Source organism: Camelus dromedarius, chromosome 7 (assembly GCF_036321535.1).
Source record: "Camelus dromedarius isolate mCamDro1 chromosome 7, mCamDro1.pat, whole genome shotgun sequence".
Classification (NCBI taxonomy): Eukaryota; Metazoa; Chordata; class Mammalia; order Artiodactyla; family Camelidae; genus Camelus; species Camelus dromedarius.
In genome coordinates this window covers 66,622,615-66,637,549 of record NC_087442.1, presented here as the reverse complement: position 1 = coordinate 66,637,549, position 14,935 = coordinate 66,622,615, and the positions used below count along the sequence as shown (strand labels likewise).

Genomic DNA, 14,935 nt, shown 5'->3' with positions numbered 1-14,935 from the left:
TTGTGGAAAGATCCCATCCCATGACTGAATAACAGAAAGAGGTTGTCATGAAAAAGCATAATAGAGAGCCCTTTATGAGCAATTTAATCATTTTGTGTGTGTGTGTGTGTGTGTTAACCTTACCTTTTTTTAGCTGTCATTTTAGCTGTATGCACTGTTGGGTTGTCAGTCCATTCTTCTAAATACCCGGTTGTCAAAGCTGATCTTTATTGAGCATCTTCATTGAGGTGTTATGCAGCAAAAGAAATGCTCATTAGCCTTTTTTACTGTGTATGTGTGTATTTTAGTATCTGTTTAAAAATTGGCTTCAGTGTAAACCAGAGGACTATAGTGATAATTTAGTCCCTTTAAAGAACTTCTGATGACGCTTTGCATAAAGGACTCAGTTTTAAAAGAACAAAATCTTAAAATGTAGCCAAATGCACATTATATAGCTCTTAAATCTTAAATCATTTTCACTGGGTGAAAACCAACATTTTAAAAATAAGCAATATGGTTTTATTGCCAAGCCAGGTATGAAATGCTACACCTTGAAATGAATCATACTTGCGAGTATTTTTTTTAACTCTAGTAATGTCATTGGTAATAGAAATCAACATCTTAAACAATTAAAGCCTGTTGTAATAAACTCCGTTAATATCTTTATTGACATTTTGTGATATATGGTCATATTATTTTAAAACCAAGCCATAGTGAACATTAGTTAGGTACCTTAATTCAGTATGCTTTATCTTCATTTATAACTCGCTTCTCAAACTTTTCCACAAATTATACAGAAGAGCAGATCCCTGGGGGCCTGGGATCATATTCCAAAGCATTAAACCTCAAGTGTTAAGTTGTCTCCATTCCTATCTTTAATAAAATTAATATTCAAGATGTTATTCTGTGGCTTTGTCTGTTTTCTGACATCCCTCTACATACTTAAGTTCAGGATGTAGGAATTTGTTACCTGTTCTTTTTCACTAAGACTTTCTATTTAGCGAAGAATTTTCATTCTTTCAAAATAAAAAATATTTTAAAAGATATCTTTTGAATTCTTTGTTATACAGTACTAAGCAAATTCCCCTATAAGCGTTTCCTAAGGTGTTAGTTATGCACCACCAAAGGTACGGTGTTGGCCAGTGTGGAGTTTATAATAACAAGATCTTAAAATAAAAATGTTCAGTAATAGATTAATGGTTAGATAAGTTTAAATACTATGTACCCACTTAAATGCGATGCAAGAATAACTAGTAATACTGAAAAATGCTCCTCATAAAGTGTGAAAAAGTTATAAAAGGTGTGACAGTATGTTTACAGTGTTGTAAAAACAATTTAAAAAATAGGTATATTGATACATGGGTAAAGGATTTGGAAGATCCTCACACACACACAAAAAGAGGAATATGATTAATTTTCTTATGTTGGCCCAGGGAAAAAAAGACACCTGAAAACTACATGTGTCCTTACTGCCTTACTAGTTGAATTCTGCCAGAAACTTTGCCTCAGGTAGTGTTTCTCAATCTTTGACTCATCCAGTAAAATGCTGGTGCTATATGTTCTATAGCTTGCTTAATTTCCCCTTATAAAAGTATCTTATACTGAATGTTTTTCACACCCTGTAGTCTCATCCCATCTTTCAGTGTAGAAGTACAGCTCCAAGCATCAAGGGAAGTAAATGTTACATCTCTACTAATGAAATCCAACCTTCCCACTTGTACTGTGTTTGGGAACCAATACAAATTTGTCTACAGAACTAGTCCCAAAACTAGGAAGAAATGCCACTTTTCTTGATATGATCTAGTTTTTAGAATATTACGATACTCAGTTGCCCAATAAATCAGGACAATTACGTAAACTGACGGAAATACCAGTCTAAAATAACCCATTCAGTAAAAACTTTACATCATTACTGGAATGGAGTGGAATGAAGGACTCATTTCTTTAAATTCTGTGTTAAATAACAGATCCAAGAGGTATGGGTTTTTTGGTTCCACACTGAGTAGTCTCTTGTTTATTAGGAGGTATAAATGTAAACAAATACATTTCTCATTTAAATATGAGTATATATAGGTACTCTTATAAGAGTCTTGTACCACATTTAAGGTATTTTCTTGATTTAATTAGGATATTGTTGAAGATAGCCACCAAATGATGGAAACTTGCCAAAATGCCATTTCACCAATTAAAATGGCTGTTAAAAAGTTTCTCCTTTTATGTTCTCATTTCTAGTAAAAAAATAATAATAATAATAATGCATATGGTATGACCCGTGGGCTGATGGTGTGTATTTATTTACCCTAAAGAGAAAAATTGGATGTTAGAATTGGAGATCTTGATACATTTCCCTGATAAACCAAATAGGGAACGGGTTTAGAAGTTAAGGATAGTTTCATATATAATGAATTAGAATATGAGACACTAAAATGCTCTGTTCCTTACTATCATAAGTTGATTTGACCAACATTTCTCAGTTATTCTGTAATGATAAAATACAGATGCACTCCAAATGACAGCTGTCTTGACCCTACTGCTAGTATCCTCTCTGCTTACCTTGAAAGCTAAACCTCATAAAAGACCTGTTTTGCATTACCTTCCATAATTCCAGTTCTCTAAATTCCAGTAGGTCATCAATGTTGAACATATTGCGAGATCAAATAGTTGCTTCTCCCATTGTCTTATCCTCTCAGCAGTATTTAACAAACTACTCAATGCTCCTTGCAAAAGACCTGTGCCTCTTAATATCTCTTAGTTTTCCTCCTTTATCCCTGGGTGGACCTTCTCGGCCTCCTTTCCTTCTTTGTGCATTGCTTGACTTCTCCAGAACTAGGCTGTCTTCTCTCACTTCTCTAGGTGATCTTCTCTTTAAAAACAATTTGCATGCCACTAACTCAGATTTATATGTCTAGTCCTTGCCTGTTGAATTCCAGCTTCCGGCTGGTAACTTGACATCTTCATTTGGGTGCCTTATATCTCAATTTGTTAATACTAACAGTGAAAATATTTTTAGTGCACCAAAACTCAATCAGCTATTCAAGCCAAAAGCCTAGGAATTATCTTGAAACATCTCCTCATCTTTTATAATCTCCTTTCAGCAAATCCTGTCAACACTGCCTCCAGAATAAATCCTCTGTGCCGCGTATCCTTTAATTTCTGCCACTTATTCCAGATGACAATGATCACTTGGACAACTGCTTTTCTTCATGACTTCCTTATCCATTCTCCGTATTGCAGTCTGAGTGATCTTTTAAAAGTGTAAGTTTTATTTCCCAATTTAAAAGTCCAAGGATTTGTAAGGCCTTGTGAGATGTGCCATCTTTTTCTCCAGCCTTAAATTTAGCCCGCAAAGGCTTGCAGCCTCTGCCATAGTGGCTACCTTTTTAACTCCCCTCCCAACAGACCGAATCAGGTCCTACCTTAGGGATTTTGCTGTTGACCTGTTGGTTGTCTTGCAGTCACATACTTGAAATAGTGTCTCTTCATCTTACTGCTGAGGCAGTGTAAAGTAGCCATTAAGATAGGCTCCCTGTTTGTAGTATAACTATTTCTGTAAAAAGTGTCGGTGGCATGGGGGGATATATTGGCTTTCATACGCATACAATGACTGGAAGGAGGTGTGAGAAATTGACTACATTGTCTACCTCCAGGGAGGTAGACTGGGTGACAGGAAAACTAGATAGAGTGGAAAGTAGACTTCACTGTTTAACCACCTTTACCTTTTGAATTTTGAATGATGTCAATCTCCAGGTGAGATTAAATACTAATAGATGCAGACCATGTAGCTCTAACAGTAAGAGGGGAAGAACCCCAGGAAAATGAATCTTACCTCCTGGGCTTAAAAGAAAAAGTAGCCACTATATACCAGTGCCTAGGGAGTGCTTGGCACATAGTGGGCACATGATATAGATTTGCTGATTGAACAGATAAATGATGCTTGTTAATTAGCAGAGCAGCATAGAACCATTTACTCATCTCTAACGTGAATTACCAAACTTAAAACTGGACCTAGTTTCCTGATTTAAAGCTAGTATACTGCATAGGATACCTCTAACCAGTACAGGTTGTCAAGAATGAAATACTCTGATCTGGCTATTTCAGTCTCCTTTTTTCTTGTGCTATTATCTCATCATATCTTCTCAAATCCACCTTTATTTTTTCTTTTTCCCAATGTTCTAGATTAACTTGGGTCCTGAGATGACATTAAAATGCTAAACCAGTAACCATTTTGTACCTATCAAATGAGCAGTTGCACTGTTTTGTTTTGTTTTTGCTTTGTTGTTTCTTTTTAAATAAAAATACTGACACGGTTACTATGAGTAGAGCTTACACCTCTGGTTGAAATATAAATATGTACATCCTTTCTGGAAGATAGACTGCAGTATGATTTGAGTTTATTTTGTCGTATTCTTTGATCTAATAATTTTCTAACACTGTTTAAGGAAATAGAGTGTATAAATGTTTGCTTCAGTGTGTTACAGAAATGAAAAATTGGAAACAATGTTAATGTCCAGTGATAGGCTAGTTATTGAATAATGTTATGTTTTCATGTAGTGTAAATTTTAAATGATACAGAAAACCTCAGCTAAATACCTAGCTTGGTCTCCTTCACGTGTTTCAATATGAATAGACCCTAAAAAGCAGAATATAAAATTGCTTCCACAGTATAATCTGTCTCTCACACACACACGCACACATCAGAGAGTGAACTATGATTTTGGTAAGTTTATGGAGGGTTTTAACTTTTTTTCTTTTTTTAACATTTCATTTCTCTATCTTAAGCAGTAGGTATTACTTTACAGACCAGTTTTTGAAAACATTTTTAATGGATTCAGAAATGAGAACAACATGAAATCTAATAACTCGATGTTTCTCAAGCAGGATCTGTACCTGTTTCACTGCAGACTTATTTATATATATAGCAGCTCTCAAAGATACCCATCCTGGAGAGGAGTTCTAATCAGAATACTGCAAAAATGAGAATTTTATTCATTGGTTTTTCCAAAATATCCCCTTGGACTCAAATCCTACTGTGCTTTTTAATTTTTGATTGATCCTTTGGGATGAAAATTAGAAGCCTATTGAAAGAAACCTTTAAAAATCAATCATTTCAGGTTTTGTAAGTTTCTCATTACATTCAAAAGTTTGCTTGTTAGTTACCTTTTCTGGCTTGATTGTTTAGTTTCTTTTTCCCACAGATCCCTAGGCATGGTTGTTAACAGATACTATATAATTTTTAATACTTTGCGATGAAATATGGTACTACATATAAGAGAAGTTTTAATTATTATAAAGCAAAAATATATAGTTACTGGTAATATTTATGGTACTACTAGTTAGTGCACATCTTGGGTCATGTTACATGTACCCACTCTGCAGTTCACAGAACTGCTAGTGTCTTTCAACCTATTTTTCTGAGAAAGTCTGATTGCCTGATGAGTGACAGCTTGGGTTCAGAAACTGCCTGTAAACTAACTTAGTAGGTATAGGATCTCATCATTTCTGCCCTTTATTGGAGAACAGTTTTAGAGGCTGATTTCCAAAAGTTGTCCTTAAGGAAGAATTCTGGTTTTGTCCTTCGTCTTCTAGTTGAGATGTCACAGAGGCCTGAGGCTAGATTGTGATCAGCACACAGTTTGTTCTCAGTAAGCCTTATTGTATAATGCTGTTACTTTTTCAGAGTGTTGCAGAGGTAGGAACATGGGGGAGAAACAATCTGGATAACATGAAAGTGATGCTGGTGGCTGAGGGAAGGCAACTCGATTTTGTGGGAAGGGCTGTAGCTGATCCATCTGTTTTCTAGGTAAGCATTCCCTTGTTCCAAGGAACTCTCACCTCATGACTTGCAAATTTTAGTCATTACTAGATCCTGATCTCCATTTATCTTAAATTTGGGAATGGCATCTTAACCATTGTAAAATGAATAATGTCCTTTTAAAACAGTAATTTGTGTAGTAAAACTTGAATGAATCACTAGATCTTCACCGAGTGAATGTTACTAATATTAAGCTTTTCTGCCAAAGGAAAATGCATTTGTGTAAATGGCATATGAACAGACTAATACCTTATATACAGGAACCAAATAAATATTGAGTGATTAATTTAATACACATCAAGGCTTATGTCCTCTGTATTATTTAGTTGGTAAAAAGTATGTGGACAAGACCAAAATTTAGTATTGAGGCAAGAACGTCAATGAACATTATCAGGTAAGCCCAAAGACTTCAACCAGGCCATTGATTACAATTCAGTGCATTTCCCCCTGTCAACCATGAGATCCTGTATTCTGAGACACTGTCTGTCTGAACAAAAGGAAAGTAATATATGTGTAAAATATCATAAAAGACACTTTAAGCAAAATCAGTTCTCTGTTTCAAAAGAAGGCCTAAAAGCAGTTTGGTTAATGATGGATGTATGTACTTGTTCAATATAATGAAAGAAACGGCAAGAAAAATTTTTTAATGTTCATATTTTTCACATAATAGAACTTAAATACTTGTAAAAAGTGTTTTGGAGAAGTAATTCTTAGATTAAGATAAAAGTTTTGATGTATCTTCTGCTAAAGAATCAGAAGTTAAATGCAAATTTGACTATATCACAAAGCTACCAATAAAAAACTAAAAGGTGAGAGTTTTTGCTAATACTGACAGGCAACTTGGAACAGATTTGATAAAAACAACTTTTAAAAAAGTAAATACTGTAGGTTTTTAATTAATCGTAGCAGGCAGATTATTACAGCAAATTCTAAATAATGGGTGTAAACATTTGAAAAACAAGTTTTAAAACCTGAACCATCATTGCAGTTTCATGTAACAAGTACTGTAGGCAGGTACAGATTGTTGGGGTCTTTTAGGGGGATGATTGGGGGATACTTTATGTTCACATTTGGAAATGATTTTTAAAATTCTGATGTGAAATCTGTTCTTGTACAGATTTGAGTATGAGCACAGTTGAAGAGGATTCTGACACAGTAACAGTAGAAACTGTGAACTCTGTGACTTTGACTCGGGACACAGACGGGAACCTCATTCTTCACTGCCCTCAGAATGGTAGGAAAACTTGCTTACATACAATTGTGACTCTCAGGGTTTCTGGATTTCATGTCACCTATGATCCTCATTACTCAGACAGTTTAGGCTAGGACAGTAGAAAGGGAGGTTATCTCTTGAATAAAATTAATTCATATTTTTATCTTTCTATTTTTAAAATACACTTTTGTATGTTTTTAAATTTACCATAAATTTTAACCTTTATGAATCTCATAGCTATTTTATAAGCAGAATCTGTTGCACTTCTAAAGATGATGATGGATTAACTATAATATACTTCCTCTTTAATACCACTTGGTGCCAGCAGTATATATAGTACATTAGAAAATGTGGAAGTAATCCTGCCAGCGAGCATAGAAGAACTTTTTTATTTTGGATCGAACCTATTAGAGAATTTTACATGACTGTTTGAATAGGATTTAGTATGACCATCTGTAATGAATTAAGATTGAACAGCCTTGAGGCTTATGATTTTGTTATTTCTCTACCTATTCCTTATGTTTATTATTTATTTTGCTTTTAAGTTCATCTTTGTTCAACCTAGGTTCTGTCTTCTGTTTTCACTCAATGCTTAATTCCTGGGTTATTTCATTCAAACTTGTGGTTTAACTACTACCTAGCTACAAAAATGATTCAGACTTTTTTCTTTATTCTAAATTCTCTGTTTCTTATAGGCACCTTAAATTTCACATATCCCAAGTTGAATTCTTTAACAAAATTCCCAGATCTAGTTCTCTTTTTTCTTTTCTCAATCAATTCCATTACTTAGTATCCCAGATTATAAATGTGGGTAGAAATAAATCCTTTTCTCATCTCCCCCATTCATTCCATTGTGAAGACTTGTTGATAGTATTATGTTTTTTTAATCCATTCCTTCCTGTCTGTCTTAAGTCCTCCTTTCTTAGTTCACATTCTCATTTCTCACCTGGGTAGCCTTTTTAAGCAGTCTCCCACCTCCAGTTTATCTTTCAAACTGCTGGTGACATTGGTCATGATACTTAGTAGTATTAGAAGGTATGTTTTTGGTTAAGCTTCCCGTGGCTTCTAGAATATACTTCAGGTTCTTTAATTTGGCACATAGGCCTCCCATCATCTCACTCAGCTTTCCTTCCAGCCTCATTTCCTGCCACATTTCATGTATCTATCCAGCAGTCCACAGCTATGTTTATTTTCTAAACATACTTCAAGCTTTTCATACCTCAGTATCACTGCACATATTACTCTTACTACCAATAATAACCATTTTCCCCGGGCTTTGTTTCTTTTTGAAGTTCAAGACAACTTTTCCAGGAAACCTCTCTGCACCTCCAGTCTAAATTAAATGCCTCTCTGCTTATATAACAGTCTCTTCATTCCGCCTTCATAGTTCCTATTAAATCATTTTGAAATTGTTAGTTTAGTTGTCCCCTCCACTATACTGTGAGCGCCTTGACAGTCAGGGTATCTCTCATTGTTCTGCGTCCCACACTTAACTAATGGTAGACATTCAGTGAGTGTTTGTGAGTGAATTAAATGACCAACCCTTGTTTTTTGTTTAGAAAGCCAAGTAGTTGACAGCACAAAAGTGTGATGTTTTTAAAAGTGGCACCTTGTTCATAGTTCCTTGTCATAAGAGTAGGAGTTGAGGTACTGCAGTAGGTGGAGAGAAAGCAGTGTCATTTTGAGTCCCACTTGCACATCTTGGTTTAGTTAACTTAGCAAATCAGTAAGAAGATCGTTTCATAGTTATTACTTGTTGAAGATTTTGTTTTCTACTTGTTTGTTTGAAGATTCTGAGATTTTGGTTTTTGTTTTGTTTCATTAGAAGCTGATGAAATAGACTCAGAAGATAGTACTGAACCTCCACATAAAAGGCTTTGTCTGTCTTCTGAGGATGATCAGAGTATTGATGATTCTACTCCTTGTATATCAGTTGTTGCACTTCCACGTAAGTCACTGTGTGTTAAGAACAGAGTTTCCTTTTGAAATAAAAATTTAGATTGTGAGAGATTAATCTGGCATTTGAAGGTAGACTTAGACCCATTTTTTTCTCTTCATTTGGTCAAAAAAAACCCCAAAACCCTCTTTTTAACCAACACTTAGTGAGTGCTTATTTATATGCCAGGCATGGCTCTAAATGCTTTTATGTATATTATCCAGTTTAACTTTCTCAACCTTTTTTTCTTAATTGTCCCCCAGAGCCTTTTTTGACATTTTTTCATGATCTTGCTCTCCTCCACAAAATTTTAATACCACAAATATACTGGTTTGTTTTTTTTTTAATGTATGTATGGCCTTGCTTTCTTAATAAAGAGAATTAAGATTTTTTTTACCCCCTCTCCCAAGAAGCATACTTGCCCTCATTGAGAAAGCATGCTCTAGAGTAGCTTTTGTTATCCTTATGCTATAACTAAGGAAACTAAGGCACAGAAAAGTATAATTAGTAACTTGTTTTAGGTCATACGCAGGCATTCCGGTTCTTGTAGTTTATACTCTTAGCCCAATGCTGTACTACCTCTTCATTTGACATATGGCTAAATGGAAGTTAGATAGGAGCCTGATTAGTTTATTCTGAGAAAGTTCTTAACGTGTTTATACTCCACGATCATTTAGAGTAGACAGGATTCTAAGGAGGTACAGTATTCTGGGTGGAATACTGTTGGTGAAAGACTACAACACACCAACTGTAATGTTATATTCTCTGCTAAACAAATCAGAAATACAATCTGACTCTTGTTGAACTGTGGTGGCCCTACAAAGCTGAAGTAGATACCTCAGTCCATAGCACTAGAGTTGGGACACAAGGCTATTGGTGGCACTCTCTGCACAAAGGAGAGTCTTGTCATATCCAAGAACTTTTATTTTTGTACTCAGCATCAGGCAAGATCACATCATCATCCAGTGGGAAAAAACTAAGATAGGTTTTCATTGTGGAAAATCATGTCTTCATAAGTAGATATGTATTCTGTATTTGGATTTAATTGCTTATTAAACTGAGCAGAAAAGAAGTCATTTTATATAAGTTTACTATGACATTTTATTGAAAAATGGTGGTAATATTGCTTATATTGCTTGCAATTGTAGCATATACAAACATAATGTTTTTCTACTTAAATGATCTTTCCTTCTAATGATGATTCATAAGATTTTTAAAACTCATTCCTAACTTGACTATTGTTCTGTTATGATTCAGTTTTAAAACTTGATTGGCCTATCTGTATAGATGCAATCGTATATGGACATTTTCTAAGCTAGAGGTTTTTTTTAATTCAGACATAGTTGACATGTAACATTACATTAGTTTCAGGTGTACAACATAATGATTTATTATATGTATATATTGTGGAATATGATCAGCGCAGTAGGTCTAAACATCCTTCACCACACGTAGTTACACACTTTTTTTTATGTGATAAGAACTTTTAAGATCTACTCTCTTAATAATTTTCAAAGTACACTACAGTATTATTAACTATAGTTACCAGGCTGAACATTACATCCCCAGGATATAAAATAAAATAAAAATATTTAATTATGCCAAAATTTTTGAGTGATCATTTTGATATAAATTATGACTGGTCAGTTCATTTGGTTAGAGTAGAGTGCCTTGAACATGAACATAGGTTTGAACTACACTTGATATTTTGTTCTATTTTATGGTGTTAGACTGACTCCCTTAACTGGGTAAGATAATATGGATGTGCTGACATAAAAGCACATGAGCTTCTTGGGTCATAGCATCACCACATAATGAGAATGTGCTGGAGGCTAATTTACAATAAGACTGAAAGTATGAAAAGTGGACTTGAAATATTTGCATGTTCCCTGGATTTGTTTTTGTTTTTTTTTTAAAGTGTTAATAAAATCAATTTAGGAAAGTTTCTATATTTTAAAAAGTCACATAAAAGCGTGAAGTCCTATACCCATCACCTGTCATCTGGAACTGATTAAATGGGCAAGTCGTTATTTATGCTAGACTCCATGGAGGGGAATATTAGTTTCAAAGATTTAACTTTAATTTTAATATTCAAGTTTTCTTTACAGGCTTTATAAAACTTACTTAACTCTCAGGTTAATCAGTGTAGATTGCTTACCAGTTCTTTTTGCAATTATCTACAACCACATTTATTCCTTTACCTATTCATAGTTCTAATTCTTGGTGATTATTCATTTAAATGATTATTGCAGTTACTAAGCCTCTGGTTCCTTTTGTTCTTCACAGTGCCTCATTTGTCACTTCCATTACCACTCTTGCTATTACATATTAACTGGAGTCCATTTGTAATCTACTTCAGACTTTGTTTTCCTACTGCTAGTCTTTATCTTCAGCTTAATTCCTGTAATACTTTTGCAATCCTTTACCCACCTGGGACCCATTGACCTTACCCTTTTAAGTTGTTCCTTCTCCACTCATTGTTTCCTTCTTACCCACTTTCAGTTTTCATGGTTAATCATTATAATCACTGTCTTGCATTTACCCTCAAATCCTTTATTCCTTCCCTCACTTCATGTTCTTTAATGAAACTACAACCCTTGTTCAGTCTGTCTGCCTATTTATGTCTATACTGTACAGCTAACTGAAAGGAATTGGAGAAAAACAGCACAAGCAAGCTGACTGGTCTCACTTTAAATTTATGATCATTAACTTGAAGTGGGCTCTTTATGTCGCCTGCCAGTCATACCATATTTATCTACTGTTCTTCCTCCTACTCTGAGATGACTGTTTCATGCATCCTGAACCCTCTAATACTTCCTCCACTATTTTTACTCTCAGCTGATAACCTTGCTTCCTACTTTACTGGGAAAATTTAAGTGGCCAGAAAATAATTCTGTAAGTTTCTACTACCGCAGACACCCGCCCACATTTATCTGTGTCTGTATATTCTGTCTTTTCTCTGAGCTAAGGCCAGCCCTTCGATATATTGGATCCCATCCCTTCTGTCTACTCAAGGACGTTGTTGCAGCAGTTCTTCCCTTTCTCTTGTGAATCATCAATTTTTCATTCTCTATCAGATCATCCCCTTCAGTGTTACAAACATACATAGTATCTTCTTTAAAACAAAAAGTCCTGTTATTCCCCATGGGGCTCCATCCTGCTTCTCTCCTTCCCTTTAGAGCAAAGTACCTGGGAAGAATTGCCTATATTTGCCTCCATTTCTTCTTCCTTTGTTCCTTAAACCCACTCTGGACAGTCTCTCGCATCTATCACTACACCAAACTGTTCTCCTCATACCTCCAGAAACCTTGTTGTTAAAGCTGATGGTGATTTTTTAATCATTGTCTTAACTTGATCTGCCCACTATTTTCAACAATTTTTATCACTCCCTTCTCCCCAAAACATTCGGTCATTTGGCTTCCCGGAAACAGATTTCTCTAGTTTTCTTCTACCTCTCTCTGCATTCCTTCTTAGTCTCTTATGCTGACTTGTCCACATCTCCCGAACCTCTAAATGTGGAGTGCCCCTGGACTCGTTCTTAGATTGCTTCTGTTTTCTATTTTTACTGCCTAGAATTCATGGTTTTAAATTCTGTCTGTGGTGATGACTCCCAGATTTGTTCCAGTCAGACTTTTCCTCAACTCTAGATGTTTAGTGCGTATCTCAAACTAGTATGTTTAAAACTGAGCTCCTGAAACTTCCTGAATTATTTAAGTTGCTTTTTCTGTAGTCTTCCTCATCTCATTGATGGCAGGTACATTCTTCTAGTAACTAAGAAAAAAAACGTTAGTACCATCCTTGACTTTTCAGTTTCTTTCATATTTGGTCTGTCCGCAAATCCTGTTGATCTCTGCCATCAAAGTATATCCACAATTTGAACTACTTCTCAGCGCCCTCACTTTCCTCCACTCCATTAGTCCGTGCCACTGACCTCTCTTACCTAGATCATTGAATTAGCTTCTTCACTGATCTCACTCCAGCCCTTGCTGCTCTTCAGGCTGTTTTCCCCATAGCAGCAGAATGATCCTGTTAAAATAAAAATAAGTTTATATCACTTCTCTACTCTGAATCTTCCAGTGGTCACCCCTGTCTTAGAGTTAAAGCCAGAGTCTTTACAGTGGCCTACAAGTCCCCACACAATATTTTATTTGGTCTGCTCTGGCCAAACCATCCTCCTTGATACTCCTGTGAACAGTCTAGGGTGTGCCTCATCTCACAGCCTTTGCACTTGGCTTTCCATGTGTCTGAAGTGCTTTTCCTCAAGATACCTGCATGACTAGCTTGCTTCCTCATTTTGTTCCAAGTCTTGGTTACTTTTCCTTGCCTCCTATCTAAAATATCAAACTCTCCCCTACTCCCAGCGTGTTTCCTTTCATGCTTTTTTCCCCTTCTCAGTACTTACCCAACATAATATCATGTTTATTTTGTGTCTGCTGCCCTGGACTATAAGTGCCATGAAGGCAGAATTTTTGGTTTTTTTGCTTACTGTTGTCTCCTCGTTGCCCAGAGCAATACCCAGTATCTATTCGGTGCACAATCAATATTTGTTAAGCAGATCTATGTATTTATACATATACACACATATAAATGGATGTATTGGCAAGGAATGTTTCTGAAATTAGTTGATGACATTATTTGCTCCTGGGACATTTTTTTAATAATTAGAACTTGCCATTATTCTTCTGGAGTTGAACTTTTCTTTTTCTTGAAGTTTCAGAAAATGATCAGAGCTTTGAGGTGACCATGACCGCAACCACAGAGGTGGCGGATGATGAGATTACTGAGGGAACTGTGACACAGATCCAGGTATAGTATACTGGCTACAAGAAGATTATCCTGTACACATATTTTAGGTGGTAAAATGATGAGAATGTATTTTGTCTGATAAAGTAACAACCACAAAATGGAGGTAAGACTTATTATTCATTCAGATTTCCAGTTCCCATATATATGAGTCTCCAGATTATAAACCAAGATAAAATTTTAAAATTCATCCCCTGTAGAGTGGTTCACATCTGTTGAAACGGATGATGCATGTGCGTTCTTTATCTAATTGGAATGATCTCATTTGAGCCATTAAATAACTATAAATAAATTAAATTTATTACATTTTAAATTTTTAATTATTAAATTAAATAAATTTTATCTTACCAGTTGTATAAGATAAAAAGATACTGGGATATAAAACTTCTAAGATAAGTTTTACCCAGCAGTTAATCTGTAGTGACTGATTTAGAAAGGTTGCATGTGTTCTCTCCTCTAATGTGAATGAAAGCTAGTCATTTCAAATAGATTTTAATTATAACAGTCACAGTTATGGTAGTTCCTTCTGGTGCCTATAGACTAGAAATATTTTAACATTAAGGGTTAAGAGTATAAATAATTATCAGCCTGTTTTCCTCTATATGAACCTCTTTAATTGTCTCATGAGGTATTTCTGCCCAAAGTAATCAGAATTATTTTCTCTCTTCAATAGCCTGCAGCTTAAATCTATTTTACTTGTAAGTTTATCTCTGGATGATTGTCCTTTATTTTTAGTAGCTTGTACTTTTGTTTCATTTCTTCATTTAATAAAATACTTTTAAGTAGACAGTAGAGATATTGTACCATTAGTTTTCTTTTAGGAAGGAAGCATCACAGTGACCCTTCCTCAGTTAAGAAGTAAAATAGTTGTAAGTTGATATGTAACATCAGGAACTAAAGACATCTTAGGGAGGTGCGCTGTGAACCTTTTGCAGTAGGGAGCGTCAGAGGAGCGAGTCTCTAATGTGCTCCAAACGGCTTTGAGCCCTGCTGGAGATCTTGTAATTTGCCCTTGGACTTCAGTGGGGATTTGGACAGAAACTTTTTATTCTAAACCCTCTGGAACAAGAGAGTACATCCTTTTTAAAAAATAGGTCTTGTCAAATTCATTTCAGATTCAGAGATTATGTAGTCTCACTTCTGTTTGGTTTTCAGCACATTAAAAATCACTATATACATGTGTGTGATTTGG

General features: G+C 35.2%; 1 protein-coding gene and 1 long non-coding RNA gene across 7 annotated transcripts in view; one reads left to right on the top strand and one right to left on the bottom strand.

Annotated features, from left to right (window-relative positions):
- Positions 1-14,935, top strand: part of DMTF1 (cyclin D binding myb like transcription factor 1) — a 43,088-nt gene that overhangs the window by 3,194 nt on the left and 24,959 nt on the right. For 5 of the 6 annotated variants that reach the window (XM_031454818.2, XM_031454813.2, XM_031454814.2 and 2 more), the window contains 4 exons: positions 5,657-5,779; positions 6,909-7,025; positions 8,830-8,952; positions 13,652-13,746. In XM_031454818.2, coding sequence (XP_031310678.1) covers positions 6,917-7,025; positions 8,830-8,952; positions 13,652-13,746 — 327 coding nt within the window. In that variant the 5' untranslated portion in view covers positions 5,657-5,779; positions 6,909-6,916. The remainder of the gene's footprint in view (positions 1-5,656; positions 5,780-6,908; positions 7,026-8,829; positions 8,953-13,651; positions 13,747-14,935) is intronic. The other variant, XM_031454817.2, reaches the window with a different exon arrangement.
- Positions 6,907-13,658, bottom strand: LOC116153972 (uncharacterized). Its single transcript, XR_004137754.2, has 2 exons — positions 12,881-13,658; positions 6,907-8,983 (listed from the first exon to the last, which is right to left on the bottom strand). It is a non-coding gene; the product is annotated as an uncharacterized LOC116153972 (long non-coding RNA).